Source organism: Leptonychotes weddellii, chromosome 9 (assembly GCF_054177405.1).
Source record: "Leptonychotes weddellii isolate Sample4059 chromosome 9, ASM5417740v2, whole genome shotgun sequence".
In the NCBI taxonomy this organism is placed as follows: Eukaryota; Metazoa; Chordata; class Mammalia; order Carnivora; family Phocidae; genus Leptonychotes; species Leptonychotes weddellii.
This window is the reverse complement of record NC_138377.1, coordinates 85,484,126-85,504,388: the sequence shown is the minus strand read 5'-3', so window position 1 is coordinate 85,504,388 and position 20,263 is coordinate 85,484,126. Positions and strand designations below refer to the sequence as shown.

The following is a 20,263-nucleotide window of genomic DNA, read 5'->3' as shown; positions in this document are numbered from 1 at the left end:
TCTTTAAAAAATATTTAAAAAATAAAATTGTGGGCGCCTTGGTGGCTCAGTTGGTTAAGCAACTGCCTTCGGCTCAGGTCATGATCCTGGAGTCCCGGGATCGAGTCCCGCACTGGGCTCCCTGCTCAGCGGGGAGTCTGCTTCTCCCTCTGACCCTCCCCCCTCTCATGCTCTCTCTCTCTCTCATTCTCTCTCAAATAAATAAATAAAATCTTAAAACAAAACAAGTATAAAGGGAGTGGCATACAATTTAAAAATATATATATAAAATTGTACAGATAAAACTAAATTCCCTTTAGCCAAGCACTTGGTCCCACTACCCAGAGAGAAGCACCGTCTTAAGTCTGTTGGGTATTCTTCCAGTCATTTTTTTTTTTTTTGCTTAAACAATAGAAACTTATTTCTCACAGTTCTGGAGGCAGGGAGGCCGAGCTCAGAGGGCAGCATTTTGGGTCCCGGTGAGGGCCCTCTTCTGAGCTGCAGACTTCCATCTTCTTGCAGTGGCCTCACACAGTTCTTCCAGGCTCTTTTATATACTTACAGAGAGAGCTAAAATGATGCAAAGTAGTGTTTATGTTCCTGTGTTTCAAATTTTGCAAAGATGTCATATAATTCTAAATCTTTTTTTGTTCAACATTGTTTTTAAATCCTATCCATGTTGTCTTATGTATGGATCCAGTGTGTTTCTTTTAACCACTGCCTAATATTTCATCGAATGAATACATTACATTTCAATGATGCAATTCTGCAATGGATATTTGCCATGCATTTTGTTTGCCCGGCATTGGCAGCCACTTCTACGTGTGGGGAATTGCGCATTCTGTGCGTCTTTGGGGCAAGCAGAGAGCCTCCTTGAACTGGCACCGTGGTGATCTTGGCGCTGGGGCACGGTCCCTCTGACCTCGTTGCCTCCGTCACGCGCATCCGCAGCAGACTTGGACTGCTGGCAAGTGTCGTACCGCTCAAGAATTAGCTGAGGAATTGTAAGTTATTTTAAAAACGAAGTTTGACGGAACGCTGTTAGAAAAATGAGTCTGCCATGTTTAGGTCTATTTATAAGGATATATTCTGTTTGCAGGTTAAGTTACCTTTTAACCACAGCTATTTGTGTGTTCTCTATAAAACGTGACGACGTGACTTACTTCCTGTGCTAGGCCACAGCCGAGACCAGTCAGCTGCGGTCAGGCCAGAGTTCGGTGTGCCCTCAACCACACGTCCCCACGAGTGATTCAGCGCAGCAGGTGACCCAGCCGTCTGAAACGGAGCAAGGATTCCTTCCTAAAGGCTGGGAAGTCCGGCACGCACCCAATGGGAGGCCTTTCTTTGTCGATCACAACACCAAAACCACTACCTGGGTAACTTTAATACTGTCCGATTTGAATTTGGAGCAATGATCTTAACTCTTATGAATAGTTCCCTGTAACTCTTAAATGTACATTAATATAACCTACATTTCCTTGTATTCACTTAAAGAGATGCTGAATTCTTAACAGTATTATTTCTACTCAAGAAATATTTATGCCCATTTTTAATATTTTTAGGGATTGTGGAAATACATTTACTTCCTATTTCGTTTTTAACTCGCTAGGCATAAATGCTTAGGAAGGTATTTGTAATAATCCTTTTATATGTTGCTTTGTAGTTCCAAGGTACTTTTGAATCCGTATCTCATTTAATACCTAGAAAACCTTGGGGGTGGCTAGGTAGAATAGTATTTTTCTTTTAAGATAAGCCTTAAAGCTCTTTAGCAGTTGGTTCACCACTAAGAGAAAAATTACTGAAAATCAGCAACAGATGACTAGATTTTTATTTATTTATTTATTTAAAAGACCAAAGTACCTTAATAAAACTAAAATAGTTTAATAAACTACTTAAAATAATATTGAAACAATATATATAAGTGAATCCAAACAAATTGAATTTTGTTCTTTTTTTCAACAATTTGAATTGGCTTTAGTAACCTTTTTGAGCTTACCTCCCTAGCTTTAAAAAATATTAATACATCAACACCTTTACAGATAAGTGCCAAAAAGCATGCGCAAGGCCTCAGAAATAACACATGGTCTAGTTTCATGTCCATTCATTCAGCAGTTTTTATGGAGAGAATAGCCCCTAGGTAGAGACACAATCCCTGAAGAGTGGGGCAAAATTCTCTGAATGGCTTCTATGAAACAGATGATGAGTTAAAACTGATCCTACTCTGAGATCTGCGGACTGAATCTTGTAGCCTGGGAATGATGGGTTTTAGACAGAGAAACTACTATTTCACAGATGAAGCAAATGGAATAAAAGTAGACTTTAAAAGAGATTATTTTAAATATCAATTGATGTTAGAAAAACATAGTAACAGATTGACTTTCTTGATTTTAAAATTTATGTGTGTGTGTTGTTGTTTGCTTTATTTACTCTACCAAAAAAAAAGGAAGATCCAAGACTGAAAATTCCAGCTCATCTTAGAGGAAAGACATCACTTGATTCTTCCAATGATCTGGGGCCTTTACCTGTAAGTTTATAGAATTGCTAGCAATCCAACTTGGCTCTCTCAAACATTTTTTATTTTGGAATACAGTAGTTCTTCAACAACTCCAAGTTATGTTATTATTAAAGTGTAATGCCGGGGTGCCTAGGTGGCTCAGTCGTTAAGTGTCTGCCTTCGGCTTGGGTCATGACCCCGGGGTCCTGGGATCGAGCCCCACATCAGCTCCCTGCTCCGCGGGAAGCCTGCTTCTCCTTCTCCCACTCCCCCTGCCTGTGTTCCCACTCTCGCTGTGTCTCTCTCTGTCAAATAAATAAAATCTTTAAAAAAAAAAATAAAGTGTAATGCCTTCTACTAAGAATGGAATATGAAAATAACCTGTATAACAAAATGCCATTTTTCTACCCTGTATACATCTCAGACCCTTTCCAAAAATAATTGAAATACATTCTTCATTATAGCCAGGATGGGAAGAAAGAACTCATACAGATGGAAGAATCTTCTACATAAATCACAGTAGGTGCAACATGATTTTTCATTACATTATTTTTTTGTAATACTGAATTTTGTGCAGGAGACTCAAGAACACCTTATTTCTCTCCCTCTTCAGATATAAAAAGAACACAATGGGAAGATCCTCGGTTGCAGAATGTAGCAATAACTGGACCAGTAAGTCTCTTTGCATCCGTGTGCTCTGATGGCAGTGGCCTCTCACCTGTCTTGTCAAGGGCAAATGGTCAAGGGCATAATCCTACAGACCTTGAGAGGACAGCACATCTGCAATTCTGTACTCTCCCACCACCCCCACTCCAGGTCTTAATAATTTGGAAAGAGTGTATAAACTCATTGTCCTTACCCTTGCAATAGCCTTAGGAGACTAGTGAGCCAGATAGTCAAATGCCAAGGCAGTGGGCTGCCGGACTCAGGCTGGTACTTGCCATTGCCTGAAAAAGAATGTTGGCAATCCTCAGGAGATCAGAGAGGAGCCAAGAATGTACCAGGTGATAAAGTAGACAGCACCCAGTCGACTCCAGGGGCATGCTTGAACTTTTTGGTGGAAATTACTATAAATGCTGGTGTATAAAATACTCGTATTTAAGTATAAATATTATAATATTTAATGTTATAATATAATAATGATAGGAAAAATCATTTTCTTCTTTATATAGTTACTTGTTCCATATTTTGTTTTTGAGATTTTAATTGTTTTCTAATTCACAGGAACAAGTGAAATTGAAGATCCAGTTCTTTTAAATTACTCTTTAGTCTCCATGTTTAGTATTTTAAAATAATGCGTAAAAAAGGCAATTCCTCAGAGTTCAAGGAAAAAGTGCATTTTTCAAATTGTTCCCTTAATGGAGAAATCACTTTAACAGTGTGTTTAGAAATGGAAATTTTCATTTCTAATATTTCTCTCCTTGGAAGAAATTTCCTGTTTCTGGCTTTTTGCATTTCAAGAATATTGCATGATGAAAATTACAGCCATGGAAATTGCTGAATACAATTTAATTTTAAACAGAGAAATTAAAAATTTTAAAGTTTTGTATTTGTTTTCCTTCAAATTAAACTTTTCTTTCCAAGTATTCTCTTTTAATGCCTTTAACTTATGTTCATAAAATACCCAGAGGGGAACTTTAAAAATTGTTCCAGAATAAAAACAACCTAAACCTTCTTCATTTTTCCAAAATTTTCAACTCAAGGCAGTGCCCTACTCCAGAGATTACAAAAGAAAGTATGAGTTCTTCCGACGAAAGATGAAGAAGCAGGTTAGTTATATTTACATTGAGTTCTTAGGAATGATTGTTATGTAGACTGAAAGTGTGGGAAATGCATTTTTAAAAAGTAATAGAGAATTTATTCTATATTTTAACAACTTTGAATAGCTTCTTATAGGGAAAGGTGGCTTTTTTTTTTTTACTACTCCGTGTTACATATCATTAGAGACCACAGTTATGTCGTGTCTTTCCTTATTTTTCAAGATACCTTATGATATATAGAACAATAGTATTAAAGTTTGCTTTTAATGAGCTCTAACCTGGTTTCTTAGTGGGGTTTGTGGAACTTGGGCTTGGTAGAATCCGAGCAAGCTCAGATTGTCCCCCAGCCTCATCCCTGATTGTGTAGGAGGACTCTCTATATTCCTCTTCTGCTTGGACTCTTGTTTTCCAGTGGTAGTTATTCATGCTCTACCGCTTCGTACAACTTACCTCTGCCTAATTTGAAAATACAACTGTGATTGAAACAGTGGTCCTATTGTTTGTCTCCTTCTGCTTATCAGATGTGTTCACTATAGTTTTTTTCTTCCATCACCACAAATTTAATATTTGGAACTATACTTATCATCTGCCCATCTATTTCACTTCTGTTGGTGATGACCACTTTGTAATGCCTTTCTAATTTGCTCCCACTTTTCCCCTTTCCCTGCAGTTTAGGAATACTACCACTAGGTGGCTATATTGGGTTACACTTTCTTGCGTTCCAAGCCGGAAGCCTGCTTTTCCAAAGATTCAAGGTGGTGGGTGTGTTACCAAGAATGTTTTCATCCAACATTTAACAAAAAACGAGATGTAATAGTTTTTTAGTGCAAATATTTTGTGCCTTAATAAAAGCCTAAACTATCAGCAACTTTTTAAAACTCATCTTCAATAATAGCTTTGTGTTAAAATTGCTCTGGAAATTGGTTTTCTACTTCTTAAAGTCCTTTGGGGTTTTAAGACTTTGTTGATCTGTTGGTCTGGTAAATATTTTCACTCTTAATGAAAATATGCTGGTGGAATAGAACTCACTCGCTTCTCCATTTGCCATTCTGAACACTTACAAACATGCTATCATATCTAATTGTTGATGTCTTCCTGGCAGCAGGAGATATGGAACAAAGCCTTCATAAGCAGGTCATAACACACAGAAGCCACAATGAAAGCAGCAATAGTTACTGAGCTCTCAGGGCAAACCGGCCATTCTTCTTAGCAAGTTATATGTATTCATGTAATCTCTGTATTAGCAGTGTAAGGAAGGAACTGTCATTGTCACTTTTGTAGGTGAGGATACTCAGGCACAGAGAGATTAAGTAGTGTGATCGAGTCCCAGGGTTATTAGTGGCAAAGCGAGACAAGTGGTCTAGCTCCAGAGTCCATGTTCTTGACCAAAATGACAGCTATTGATGATTAAGAGAGATATTTACCCAAAATGCAACAAAGGTATATAAAGAGATAAAAACATGAAAGAAAGGTTAAGAAACACGGAGTTGCTCCAGAGGGAGAGACTCAAGAGCATGGGGAAGAGGCTACAAACCTGCATCCTTAGTTTATCAAAAAGTCCCTAGTAGGATTTAAAAAAATCCGTATCTAGTCTCATTACAGCAAAAGAGCAGAACACCAAGACAGAAATAAAAATGTTTAAAAATCATTGCTACAAAACCTTAAGTTGTCTTTAACCTTTTCCTCTGCCTTATCCATAACATCTCACTAGTGAGGAGTAAGGATGGCTAATCATTATTGAGCTCACCATGTGCCAGACATGGAGGAAGCACACGAAATGCATTATCCCCTGACGTTCTAAACAGCTCCATGAGGTGACTGTTATTGTCCCCAATTTACAGGTGAGGTAATAAGCCTTAGAAAAGCCATGTCAGGGGGGCACTGGGATCTGAACATGGGGCTCCTGACCCCAGAGTCCACGCCCTGGTCCACTACTCAGCCCAAACATGGAAGTCACTCCTCCTGGCCTCTCTCTCTTCCATCGCCATCCCTCTCTCACAGGGTCTTTAACTGACCAGGTGCCTCTTGTCTCTCCTTAAAGCCACCCGTTAGTCAGTCTCCAGGAACAACCTGACCCTGCCCCTCCGCTCAGCAGCTCTTCCCAGTTGGCATCCACGCTCCCTCCACTCTGGCCCCAGACCACTGTTCTGTCTTCTCCTGTCACTGCAACAACCCTTCCTCCCTCCTGCACCCTCTTGCTGTTACATACAGTAACCCCCTCCCCGCCCTCCCCCCACCCCCCACAGGCTCTTCCCTTAGCTGCTCCTCAGTCCTTCCCTGCCTCTCCCTCAAGTCAGGACTTGTTCTTAAAGCCTCCTGGATCACCTCATTTGCAATTAATAGCTCAATCTTTTAGGCCCCACAGAACATTTGCTTATATCTTTATTATTAGCAATTTTCTTACTCTTGTAAATCTCAGGATTAGTAACATTTACATTTGTTTCTCTTATACACACTGGATTATAAACTCCTTGAGGGAGGAATCATATCTTATACCACATTTTTATTCCCTTTTCTTCCCATCCCCATTACCATAGCTACCTAGCATGGGGCCTGGCCCAGAGCAGGCCCCAGTAAATGCTTGGCTGCACAAGATGCCTAGTGTCTAAGATTGGTTTTCTCCGATCTTGCCTTTATTTTTATTTGCATAAGCAGCAGAGAAAACTGCTTATATTGCTTATAAAAACTGCTTATATTATTATGTTTCTGTAGGGCTTCACCTCTTCCCTAAATATATTGAGTGAAATTGGTATTTTTTTTTCTTAGAAGTAACCCTCTCTTCTTCTTTTGAAGTGACAGAATTTTCTCTTACTGGTTTCCACTTGAACATTGCACATCAAGAATAAAATATTCAGACATCTTTTTATAAAATTTACAATGAGGTCTGTCTAGAAGCATAGTTATCTGCATTTGTCACATAAGCAAAGGATGTACAGAAAAATCAGCAAGACGGCAGAGACTCGAGAGCTCAGGCTTTCTTAACTTTTGTCTTCAGCTTCTTCACCCATAAAATGGAGATTATATTCGTCCCTTCTTCCTTGTGTTGTTATGAGGAGTAAATGAGTTAACCTGTTAAAATGCTGGGAATAGTTGCCTGAAACAGTCTTTAAATGTTAGTGCCTATTAATGAGTGCAGCAGGGTGGGCTCCAAGGAGGAAAGGTGGAGGTCAGGAAAACCCCAGAACCAACAGGCAGGCGAGAAAGAGCAGGCATTCGCTGGACTGTAGGCCACGGGATGGTCTTCACTGGAACTTAATATGGAATGGACTGTTCATGAAATGCCTTCATGTGAGCATTATTGCCACTATCGATAACTGCTTCTTCCAGTATAAAAATCAGAAGTCTGTATTATTATGTGATTAGAGAAAAGGCATGAATTCTTTTATACCATAGAGGAAATATTAGACAACATCCCTAGTCACATTTTCCCCAAAAAAGGGTCTTGGGCACAGGGTAGAGCACAACGGTTTTTATTACTTTACGAGAAATAAATTTGCCATCGTGTTGAATTGATTTAAACCCTAAGTCTCTCTTCTCTGGGTTTTCAGAATGACATTCCAAACAAATTTGAAATGAAACTTCGCCGTGCAACTGTCCTTGAGGACTCGTACAGGAGAATTATGGGTGTCAAGAGAGCAGATTTCCTCAAGGCTCGGCTGTGGATCGAGTTTGACGGTGAAAAGGGGTTGGATTATGGAGGAGTCACCAGAGAATGGTTCTTCCTGATCTCAAAGGAAATGTTTAACCCTTATTATGGGTTGTTTGAATATTCTGCTACGTAAGTACTTTTACAACGACTGTATACAGAAAAACAAAAGTCACTGTTGTGAAAGTAACAAAGAGTTGCATGATGCAAGGAAACTGTGTGTTAACAACGTGCCAGAAAAGGAGACAGTCACTAATGTTGTTTCAGGAATAACTTTTTTAAAAATGGTAGTAAAATATACATAACATAAAACTTAACCATTTTAGCCATTTTAAGCATGTGGTTCAGCGGTGTTCAGTACATTCACATTGTTGTGCCACTGTCCCCACCGTCCATTTCCAGAACTCGTTCACCGTCAACTGAAACTGGTGAAGCCCATGAAACACTAACTGCCTTCCCTGGTGGTCGCCATTCTGCCTTGTGTCTCTGTGACTCTGACCACGCTAGGTACCTCATATCAGTAGAATCCTACAGGGTTTTTCCTTTCGTAACTGACTTATTTCATTAGCGTGATGTCCTCCAAGTTCATCCATGGCATAGCATCTGTCAGAATTTTCTCCCGTTTTGAGGCTGAGTAATACCCCGTTGTGTAAAAGGACACCCCATTTTGCATATCCATTCATCTGCTGTTGAACACTTGGGTTGTTTCCCCCTTTTGACAGAAATGACTGTTTTTAAAACCATTAAATCCAGTGGTCTCATGTGGTTCTAATAGAAGTAAAAACTCCAAAAAGAGGGAGCTAATTTATGATTTTGTTATATTAAAATTTTTATATGAAATGTGGAGAGGAAAATTTATATAACTGTGGTTGTCTTTACAGGGATAATTATACCCTACAGATAAATCCAAACTCCGGATTGTGTAATGAGGATCACCTCTCTTACTTCAAGTTTATTGGCCGGGTAGCTGGAATGGCAGTTTATCATGGCAAACTGTTGGATGGTTAGTATTAAGCATAAAACATTTTTTTAAGTATAATGATCTTATTTCTTTCATTTGGTAATCATTTTCAATACGTTTTATTTTTTTGAAAGGTTTTTTCATCCGCCCGTTTTACAAGATGATGCTACACAAACCAATAACACTTCATGATATGGAATCAGTGGTATGTCTTTTTCACTTATAATGTACAGAACATATAATTTAAGAAGCAACTGGATATTTTATTTTATTTTTATTTTTTTTTTAAAGATTTTATTTATTTATTTGAGAGAGAGACTGAGAGAGAGAGAGCATGAGAGGGGGGAGGGTCAGAGGGAGAAGCAGACTCCCCGCTGAGCTGGGAGCCCGATGCGGGACTCGATCCCGGGACTCCAGGATCATGACCTGAGCCGAAGGCAGTCGCTTAACCGACTGAGCCACCCAGGCGCCCCGCAACTGGATATTTTAAAGTTAGAATTTGATGATGAAGAAATTAATAGATTATAATGTTCCAATGAACATTTCCCCCAACATTCTAATATGAAAATTTCCTAATACATAATAAAAAGTTTTTTAAATGTTATAGTGGACATATATGTATGCACCACCAAGATTCTGTACTTGGTTTTTTTATCCCTATGCTTACTTTATTACCTACCTATCCATGTGTCCATCAATCCATCTTCTTTTTTGATGCACTTCAAAGGATGCCCCTCTCCCTAATTACTCCAATGTACTAACAACATTTGAATTTTGATCTTTTATGATGAGTGGATATGTTTTCAAAATAACAGTCCAAAGGCAAGGCCTTGTGGTTAGGCCACTACAAAGAAATGGAAACCTAAGGATTAAATCCCTGACGGTAGCTTTGCTGTGTGAACTGAAAAGCCCTCGTGTGCTGTCTGTACACATGGATTCCAAGCCCTCTTCCTGGGGACCAAGTACATTTTTTATTCCTTTCCTTGTGACATTATCAATGTGGACCGTATAATTCTTTATGAAGCATAAGATTCCACAGTTATTTGAGTTGGTTAATTGAGGTTCTGTATTTATTTATCTGAGATTTTTCTTTAACTTAGGCCAAGTATAAGTAACAACCTGCTCATACGTAGCTACTTACACATTTTACACCCCGTCTCAACAGGCCGTACGAGAGAGGTGCTAGGTGCTCCTGGGCATCCGTGGGAGTTAGGATTCATCTGGAAACTACTTTAGTTGACCCTTCAACTGGATAATAAAATCTGTACCTCCACTGCCCCTACATAGAGATAGGTTTCCAAACTCTCGGGAAAGCCCCACTCTGCTGATTTATGCATTTTTACTCTCACACTTAATAGTCATCCCACTCTTTTTATAATACTTGTGTGGATATAAGAAAAGACATCCTACTACTTTTCATCTTTTGTCCAAGTAGTCAGACTCTCAGCGCACTTTCTTTGCAGGTTCAGGTGTCTTTTTATGTACAAATTTTAAATATGCGATTTCCCCATCTAGGATAGTGAATATTACAATTCACTAAGATGGATTCTTGAAAATGATCCAACAGAATTGGACCTCAGGTTTGTCATAGATGAAGAGCTTTTTGGACAGGTTTGTAAACTTTGATTAATTAAAATGGTACATAAATTGTGAAACAAATGTTATAACTTAAGTTTAGAAGTTAAATAATGCATATCCTTGACACATTCCTGTGCTCTATTTTTAAATTTATCTTCCAGCAACAAAAGCTGTCTCAGCAAGAATTTCTGCTTTCCTTGACATTTGACTCATTCCATGTTTATTTTAGTAAAACTAATGTTTTAAGTTTTCTTAGCTTGTGAATGGATTTAATTTAAAACACTGGGTTTCTGATATAACTATAATGCATATATTTTATTTTTTTCACTAAAATAACATATCAAGATATCATGCTTAATTTTAGACACATCAACACGAGTTGAAAATTGGTGGATCAGAAATAGTTGTCACCAATAAGAACAAAAAGGAATACATTTAGTAAGTATTTTGTTAGTAAGTATTTTATTAAGTTTAGTATATACTTCCCTGGAAATAATTTTGTAATTCTTTCTGGGAAGACTCTTTGTACCTTCTTTCTCTTTCTTCATAGCCAGAGTCTCAGTGTTTTTTACTCTTTCTATAACAATGCCCTATTACCACTCATATTCACTTTTTGCCTGGAGCTTACCTAGTCTTTATTTTTTGTTTCCAACTGGAATAAATATACCTTAAATTTTTTTCTTCATTCATGTGAAAAAGATGAAATGTTTTGTTTCTTTTTAGTCTTGTAATACAGTGGCGATTTGTAAACCGAATCCAGAAGCAAATGGCTGCATTTAAAGAGGTATTCATTTATTTTTGTTCATTCTTCTGCCATTTCAAAGTACAATTCATAAGTTTCAAGTATTGGGGGCTCATCACATCTGAGAACTAAGAGATGACTGGCTTTTTAAAACAACTTTTAATTATATGTTTATAGTAAAAAAAATATTTAAATGGGGGCGCCTGGGTGGCTCAGTTGGTTAAGCGACTGCCTTCGGCTCAGGTCATGATCCTCGAGTCCCGGGATCGAGTCCTGCATCGGGCTCCCTGCTCGGCAGGGAGCCTGCTTGTCCCTCTGACCCTCCCCCTCTCATGTGCTCTCTCATTCTCTCTCTCTCAAATAAATAAATAAAAATCTTTAAAAAAAAAAATTTAAATGAATAGGTGTTAGAACTCAGTCATCCAAGAGGCCCATACAATTAACGCTGACGCTCCCCCTATACTCCGGTCACTGCTCCTCACCTTTTCCCAGTCACGTCTCCTCCATCTTAAGTAACCTCAGGTGAACAAGGTTCAGAGTGCCGTAGGGAGAGTGGAGTAGGCCATTTATTTTCCCACATGGGATCACACTGTACATGCTAGTTTGTGACTTGCTTTCTTCTCTTATCAAATATTTATTGGAGATCTTTACATGTCAAGATGCGTAACTGCCCTTCCTTGTGGCTGCATTTTATTCACAATATAAATTCATAAGTTATTTAAATTCCCCCCATTGGTGGATATTTAGGCTATTGCCAGTGCACTCGTTTCTTAGGCCAACTTAAAATCTTCCGTTCAGTATTTATCACGTACTTTTCATTTATTCAGTATTGAGTGCTCGCTATGTATCTGGTGCTGCACAAGGCAGAAAGACCTAGGTCCTGCTCTAGGGAGCAGAAAATCTAAAGAGTGACATGGACAGAGGCAGGCGTGAAGTGCTCAGTAAGCACAGAGAAGAGATCTGGGCAGGGAGAGGTGCAGGAAGGGCCAGGGAAGGCCTGGAGGGACTGGCCAGCCACACAGAGGAGGGCAGTGCAGTTCTAAGCATAATGAGGGGCATGTGTGAAGTCTGGCCATAAGACAGAACATGCTAGCAGTTCATACACTGGATAAGATGAGGCAGGAGGTCAAACTGAGCTGAAGAGTTGAGCAGAACCAGATTAAGAAAGGCCTGTTTGCTAAACTGGAAACAGAGGGAATTTGGGGTTTTTGCGGAAGTCCAGTGAGGGGAAGGAAGGTGGCTATAAAACAACAGGATTCAATTTACATTTTAGTCAGATCATTCTGGAAGTGGTACGTAGCAAGTTAGAGATAGACAAGACTAGCAGCAGGGCTGGGCGGGAAGGTGCTACAGCGATCCAGGTGAGAGAAGATCAGGGCAGGAACGAAGGTGGTGGTGGTGGGAAGACCACTGTGTGTGTATCTGAATGGGATTCACAAGGGAGAACTGTAGCTCAGGTGCTTTAAAGGATAGAGATCTGTGTGGGGGAGCAGCATGGATTCGGGGATCATCTGCCTATGTGTACTGGAGCTGTGGACACGGTAAGATGGGAAATTGGAAAGAACAGTAAGAACAGGGAAAGTGGATGCCCACGGTGGGGATGTGGGAGCACCAACCTGGAAGGAACAGACAGTAGAAAGGGATACGTCGAGGAAATTAGCAAATGCAGACAGAGACACGAGAGAAACCATCGACAGCAGACGAAGTTTCCAGAACAGCAGTGTTTTCAACAATCTCATAGTGCAGAGAAGTCAGATAAGATACCTAACTAGAAAGCGTTGGTCAGAGTTCGCCGCAAAGCTGTCTTGAGGGCAGCAGGGGCACGGAGGGCAGAGGGCAGCGGGTGGAGGCAGAGATGGTCCGGCGTGGGTTCGGTCAGGTATAATGACTTGGCGGTAAAGAGAAGAAAGACGGGTTTGCTTTTTTGTTTTGTTTGTAAGTTAGATAGGCTTAAACAAATGTAAATGCTGAAAGAGTGAGCTAATAATGAGAAGGAGGTTCAGTGAGATGAGCCCCTTGGGGAAGCAGATGAAGCCCAGAGAGAAAGGGGGCAGGCACCTGTCCCCACTGCCATGGGCAGGTGGCCATGATGGATGTCAGCGCCAGCTGGTACCCGGGCAGGCAGAAGGTTGAGGGAATTCCATCATCACCTCTGTTTTCTCTCTCAAATAAAAGTTATCTGCTGTAAAGGAGGGATGACATGGAGGAGGAGGAAGCAGTTGGGGAAATGCGGGGAGGTTTCAAAATGGCCATTTTGAGGAATCAATGAGAGAGAACAGACTGTGGACACATCCATGTTCTTGCCGATATTGAACCCTCCGTTGGCTTAAGAACCCATGACTGTGTGGTGGTAGGAATCTATGTGCAGGTGGGATTTCTCCCATAGCAATCCAGAGGCTGATGTGTAGGGCTGTCGATGGACTCTGCTAACCAGGTTTTAAAGTACATTCTTTCCACTAGGGATTTTTTGAACTAATACCACAGGATCTTATCAAAATTTTTGACGAAAACGAACTAGAGGTAAGAAATATTCTTATTTTGAAACAGGATTTTTGTGCCCATTATTTTTCTTGTCTACAGTTTGACATTTCTTATCACGTAGCTTCTTATGTGTGGATTGGGAGATGTCGATGTGAATGACTGGAGAGAACACACAAAGTATAAGAATGGCTACAGTGTGAATCATCAAGTCATACAGTGGTTTTGGAAGGTAATTGAAAGCTTCTGTTTCCGTAAATTCCTTTTCAACAGATTCAATCATACTTAACGATACTAGTGGATTACATAGAGATAAGAAAAAGTAACAGTGTACTGTATCCATCTACCTTCTGGGTATGGCTCCATCCTCCATACATATTTATAGATAAGTCAGTGTTCAGAATGTAGTAAATGGCAGGAACAACAGCAGTGGGCGCTTAGTCCCTTACCAACATGGAAACTGTTCAAGAGAACTTGTAATAACCTGCTGGGTGTTCCCTGGGACTCCTGCATGGCTCCTTAAATGTGACTTTCCATCTAATCAAGAAATGTGTATGTCACTCAATAGTATCTGTAAATATAAATTTTTACAAAGCCTCATGGCTTTTTTTTTATCTACTGTCACATCCAAGAAGATATTTTTGTCACTTTATTAGGCTATGATCTCATTCTAGAGAGTTACCGTGTAGCCTCAGAAATGAAGTTTCCAGGAACTTTGTAAGCCACCCAGAAACACATGTAAATGTAATAACTGATCATTAATACTGTAACTAAATTCTGATAACGTATTTTTCAGGATAGTGCTGTTACTTTTTTTACTTTTTTCCCAGTGATATTCCTAAATGCTGTTTTTCTCTTATTCAGGCTGTTCTAATGATGGATTCAGAAAAAAGAATAAGATTACTTCAGTTTGTCACTGGCACCTCTCGAGTGCCCATGAATGGATTTGCTGAACTATATGGTAAGGGTTTTCACACATCATTTAAAAATGGAGTGATGCCACTTGTCTTTTTCATTGACGATTAGTTGTCAGACTTCTATCATTTATACAAAAGCTGAGCTTAATAAAAAAAGAATTAAGATTTTTAAATGATTGGGCCAGAATATATGTACACCTTCTAATCGGATACCAAAGACATGAAATGGCTCGAGTTCCTTTCCATTCTTGAGTTTTAAATTTGATTCCCACTACATATCCCATCACAGAAAAAGCATTGTCTATAGGGTGATGGTTTAGGGCACCATGTAACGTCCCACAGAATGTTAGTAAGTGTACAACAGAAAACAAAGAGTTCCATAGTGGAATACATTTGGGGCAAATACTGGACTAAAAAGTGAGTAGATTTCTTTGGGACTCATTCGGAACCTTTACTATGAAAAAAAAGAGGGGGTTCCAAAACTTATTTGATCATGGACTCTGTGTATATACGTGCATGCATGTGTGTGTGGTGTGTGTGTGTGGGATGTGCAGGACTGGTGATAAGACTGCACATGTCTTTCAATATTCAGAATAGTTACTATTAATGCAGTTTTCGATAAAGTGGAATTCTGCATATCCTAGCAAACTGTTTTCCAGTGCATATATCTCATAGCACTAGAGGTGTTTTTTGTAAAAAAAACAAAACAGAACAAGAAACCTGCTGTTTCTGATGTAAATCAACTCAAATCAGTTAATATCTATGTATTGGAATGACATTTACTTGCTTTTAAAGATCCTATGAAGAACAAATCTTTCAGGGAAGGTATAGCTAAGGTGGGAGTCCCACGCAGAGCAACAACGAAGTTTAGAATTGTTCTGGGAACGACAAGTCATGACTTCCGCCTCAGTCGTTGCTGAGCTGGATTTCTTGCGCACAGAGAAAGCTGTTGCTGTCTGATGGGGTCTCTAGCCCCGTCGGTCTCCTCGGCAAACCTGGGCTCCTTAAGCTTCATGCATATTTTGCAGAACCTGTAAAGCATCTGCCATCCCACCTAGAGTCACCGTGCACAGTGAGAAGAACAAGACAGGAGCTCTGCGCTAACCCCTGCACCCCTTCTTGCCTAATTGGATTTCTTTGCCTTTGTCTTTTCAGTGGTTTCCCGTGACTTCCCCCTTCCTTTTGCTTCTCCTATATTTTAGCCAGTTACAGTGGGGAAAGAGCAAGGCCGGCCAAACACCCCTTTCCATGTCTAGCTCCGCATCCCTCTTCTGTGCAGTCCAGGCCTACAGCCATCCACTGAGTGTGTGAATTGTTTGGAATTTGAGGGAAATATCCCACACATGGAGCCAGAGTTGGAAGTATTAGAATATAATTCAAATTCATATGCATTTTCAAAAAGAAGAAGTTGCTTCAAAATGTTAATATTATAATACAGTATTATCTAGCCAATAAAAAGTGTGTAAGGTTTGTATTGGTTGACTTAGAGGAAGTTTTCACAATGGGTCATTTAGGTGAGAGAATCAAGAGGCAGGGAAATATATTTGATCCCATGTACGGGAAACAATGACAAAGATACTGAAACTTTAACTGTGAACATAATTATGATATGTGATGTGTGAAAAGCAATGTTTTCTGAGAAAACTGTACTATCAAGAATATCCAGGGGGTGCCTGGGTGGCTCAGTCGTTAAGCATCTGCCTTCAGCTCACGTCATGATCCCAGGGTCCTGGGATCGAGTCCCACATCGGGCTCTCTGCTCCGTGGAAAGCCTGCTTCTCCCTCTCCCACTCCCCCTGCTTGTGTTCTCTCTGTCGAATAAATAAATAAAATCTTTAAAAAAAAAAAAAAAAAGGGATGCCTGGGTGGCTCAGTTGGTTAAGCGACTGCCTTCGGCTCAGGTCATGATCCTGGAGTTCCGGGATCGAGTCCCGCATTGGGCTCCCTGCTTGGCAGGGAGTCTGCTTCTCCCTCTGACCCTCCCCCCTCTCATGCTCTCTCTCTATCTCATTCTCTCAAATAAATAAATAAAATCTTTAAAAAAAAAAGAATATCCAGTATATTTAGTGCTGCTCCTGGCAGTTACACTCCCACACATAACTAGCTATGATTATAAGACTCGGGGAAAAGTATGGAAGGTTCTACATCGCGTTGTCAGCACCAATTACCTGGGTGGTTGGAGGATGTTGAGAATTGGGGGAAGGAAGAGCTAAGTGAAAACTCCAGAGGAAAAAAAGAGCTTCTGAAAGTGTCCATAATAAAAGAAAAATGTAGCATGGATAACATGATCACCTGCACACAAAATTCCATATGTATATGCACATGTGCAAAATGATTCACAATAGAATGTTTACTCAAATTTAATAGTGGACTTTGAGACAATTTTTATACTATTCATTATATTTCTCTCTATTGCTTTAATTTTCTTGCAGTGAGATTAGATAATCAGAGAAAAATTAAAGCTATTTTTGGTGGGACTGAAGAAAGAAAGAAATTCCTCATTTTCTCTGTGTACCGATGAAGGAGGTGGTCCTAGGGAAGCGCAGGGCTAGGAAACATTTCAAAAGTCCCGTCAGGCCTGCCGCCCTAGAGGCGGAGTGAGACTCTTTTGGATTAAAAGAAATCCAATTAGGCAGTGAGAGGAGCCGATGGAGAGGAATCTTCATCTTGTGGCTGGACAATGAAGCCATCAAGGACAGGACCGCCTTCATTTCTTTGGAGTTCAAAGAAACTCCTTCTCTGGACGTTTAAGTTCTACATTGGAAATAATGAGTTGTGAAATTCTAGGGATTCCTATAAAGAATAGATGAGACCCCAGCAACTCTTCTTCCTTACAGGCTCAAATGGACCACAGTCATTTACAGTTGAACAGTGGGGTACCCCGGAAAAGCTGCCACGAGCCCACACATGGTAAGCAGTTTTTTCAACATTGAAAGAACAAGTTTTCAGAGAGTGAAGCTCCTCTAACAGAGTCTAGGTACAGAAGGTGTAGCCCGCTCTGTGCTGTGTCAGTGGCAGCTACGGGGGGCAGGGGGGGGCAGGGGGTGGGCAGGAACAGCAACACAGGAACAGGTGCATCTTTGCCAGCCAGGCCTGGGCTCAAAGTCTGGGTAGCTGAACAGTGGAGAGGCTCATCTCAGCCGTTGACCATGTGTTGCCCTCCATCGCATGAATGATGGGCCATCCCAAGAGAAGCTAGAACATTCCCTCTTGGAGGTTAAAATAACAGAGGACCCCAGGCATTTGGAGGTCATGATGGGAGTGAGAGGAGCCCACCAAGAAGTCGTGGGATGAGTCCATGCCTAGCGCCCAGTGCTGTTACCTTCCTTCTCTCCGGTGATCTAATGTCTTCTAGTGTTGTGGGTGGAACACATCACGAATAGCAGCGGTCCTGTTGGGCACCGTGGCACTTGCTTGTCAGTGTCTGATCTAACCAGGTCCTCTCTGTTCTTTCAGCTTTAACCGCTTGGACTTGCCGCCCTATGAATCATTTGAAGAATTATGGGATAAACTTCAGATGGCAATTGAGAACACTCAGGGCTTTGATGGCGTCGATTAGATTCCAAATAACAATCTAGAGTGTTTCACCGCCACTTTTGTATAAGCAAAATCTTGACTTAAAATTTTCCAGGGAACTACTAAAACTTGGCCTTTGTTTCTTTCCAGATAGTGGAGAAAAATCATATAAAAGCATTAGAAGAAACAGTTTGACAACCTTACCATTATTTCATTCACTTTTACAACAATATGTTGCATTGACACAGCTGTTTCTTTCCATCTTTAGCGTTCCCACTCTAGGATTTAAATCCCATGTGCCTGAAATAGTGAGTTGTGTCCTTAACATTTACCTCTTTTACAGTATTTGCCAGGCAGTTCTTCCTTAAACTACTGAAATTATAACTGTGAAATATTTGTGATAAGTGTCATGTGTGAAAAGTTGGATGCTTTTTGAGAAGGAAAACTGAAATTTGGAAAAGAATACTTTAATATTGATTAAACTACAATATACTTCATGCTGCCTACAGCTATTATTATTCTGTAGACCTGCCTACTGCACCTTACTGCCCAGATTTTTGGAAAAAACCTTGGAAAGTGTGTTACCTATCTTTTTAGTCCACTGACTCACTTGCAAAAAAAAAAAAATTGTTTACTTCTTCATTTTAAAAGTATTTGGCTTTTGTTAATATGTAGCTTTACTAAACAAGGTGGTTTATAAGACGTGAAGCGAATTCAGATTCACAAAGCATGAAAAGTATTAACGCCTTCGTCTTGCCTGTATATCCTTTTGGTTCACTGGCATAGTCAGAACTCCTTCCTGTTTAAGGTAAAAGACCTCCTTCTTCAGACATTACACTAAAGCTCCGCAGAGCAGTATTTCTAAATATGCCTTGAAGAACTAAGTTAAATGTATAGTACTTGCCTTTACTAGTCATTCTTTACACTTGCCCAATTATGTAGTAAATATGTTTACAGAACATGTTTATTATGTTTACAGATTAAGCTAATTTCTGTGGTTGCATTTTTATATTTTTAGTATCTCTCTAGTCAAAAAAATAATGATTTGTTAAAAATAACCAAAGAATAGTTATAATGCGTAATTTGTATTAAATTTATTGCTGTATTTCTTACACTTTTTAAAAAATACTGTTTACTATGAAAATGATGTTTCACTATAAATCCAAAACTCTTTAAGAAAAATGCTACAAGCAGAATCCTACTTTAACCAAATTGAAGTACGTACAAATCACATGCATGCATTCAGCAAATGTGTGCTGAATGCCTGCTGTGTGCCTAGCCCTGCGGAAGGCCCTGGAGTAAGACCCGTCAGCTTCAAAGAAATCTAGCTCAGGCCTCACCTCCAGGAACTTACGGACGTGTAAATGAATTTGTGAACAATCAAAAGTAGGGGTGAGCAGAAAGAGGCAAAAGGGAAAGTGCTCCGTGCACCTGCACGGATAAAGTTTGCCAAGACTTGTATTTATATGTTTCATGCGTATATTCGAATGATGACATAGAAAATGCTCTTGCAAAAAGTTAAATCTGTTTCTCAATATGATGTCTTGGCAATTTAGGAATAATTGTAAATATATGTTATGAATCTTCTTAAATACATACGTATACTCGGAGAGTTGTAAGAAGTGCAGCTGGCTATTGGTTTAAGTTCGTGGAGTGTAGCACCATGGGTACCAATCGGCACCTGCTTAAGATCTCAAATGGGACAGCAGCAAAACCACTTTCCAAACACCACATCTTCAGCGGGGCTGAGGGAAAGTAATGGACAGATGAGTGCACCCTGTGTTTCATCTTCACCCCAGCATTCGGGCAAGGCCACCAGATGTAGTACTAGTTTTATCACTTACCAACTGTTGAAACTGAAGCAATTTACTTAACCTCTCTGGGCTCCTGTTCTTTCATCTGCCAAACGAGAACAATCACGCCCACACTCGTTGTCAGGGAAGCTTGTTATAAGCTCCAGAGAGCCGCTTTGTAAAGTATGATACAATCAGAAGATGCTTTGTGCTTTGTGCTGACCATCAGATTTTGTCAAATCAGGTATGCACACAAGCTACACTCCCAAAGAAGAATCTCTTCATTTAAAAATAAAATGTCTGCTAATAGACAAAGAAGTAGGAACATCTCTGATATTGAATATATGTGTGTGTGTGTGTGTGTGTTTATATATACCATCAGAATTAATTTTCTCCACA

The 20,263-nt window shown here is 39.9% G+C and overlaps 1 protein-coding gene across 6 annotated transcripts in view; it reads left to right on the top strand.

Annotated features, from left to right (window-relative positions):
• The window catches only part of NEDD4 (NEDD4 E3 ubiquitin protein ligase), a 121,521-nt gene extending 101,872 nt beyond the window's left edge, over window positions 1-19,649 (top strand). For all 6 annotated transcript variants that reach the window (XM_006732030.3, XM_081831111.1, XM_081831109.1 and 3 more), the window contains 16 exons: window positions 1,155-1,355; window positions 2,423-2,503; window positions 2,938-2,992; window positions 3,087-3,145; window positions 4,177-4,242; window positions 7,782-8,011; window positions 8,761-8,882; window positions 8,975-9,045; window positions 10,356-10,451; window positions 10,783-10,856; window positions 11,142-11,202; window positions 13,621-13,680; window positions 13,763-13,870; window positions 14,503-14,599; window positions 17,393-17,465; window positions 18,012-19,649. In XM_006732030.3, the coding sequence (XP_006732093.2) occupies window positions 1,155-1,355; window positions 2,423-2,503; window positions 2,938-2,992; window positions 3,087-3,145; window positions 4,177-4,242; window positions 7,782-8,011; window positions 8,761-8,882; window positions 8,975-9,045; window positions 10,356-10,451; window positions 10,783-10,856; window positions 11,142-11,202; window positions 13,621-13,680; window positions 13,763-13,870; window positions 14,503-14,599; window positions 17,393-17,465; window positions 18,012-18,114 (1,557 nt within the window). In that variant the 3' untranslated portion in view covers window positions 18,115-19,649. The remainder of the gene's footprint in view (window positions 1-1,154; window positions 1,356-2,422; window positions 2,504-2,937; window positions 2,993-3,086; window positions 3,146-4,176; window positions 4,243-7,781; window positions 8,012-8,760; window positions 8,883-8,974; window positions 9,046-10,355; window positions 10,452-10,782; window positions 10,857-11,141; window positions 11,203-13,620; window positions 13,681-13,762; window positions 13,871-14,502; window positions 14,600-17,392; window positions 17,466-18,011) is intronic.
• The last annotated feature ends 614 nt before the right edge of the window (window positions 19,650-20,263 follow it).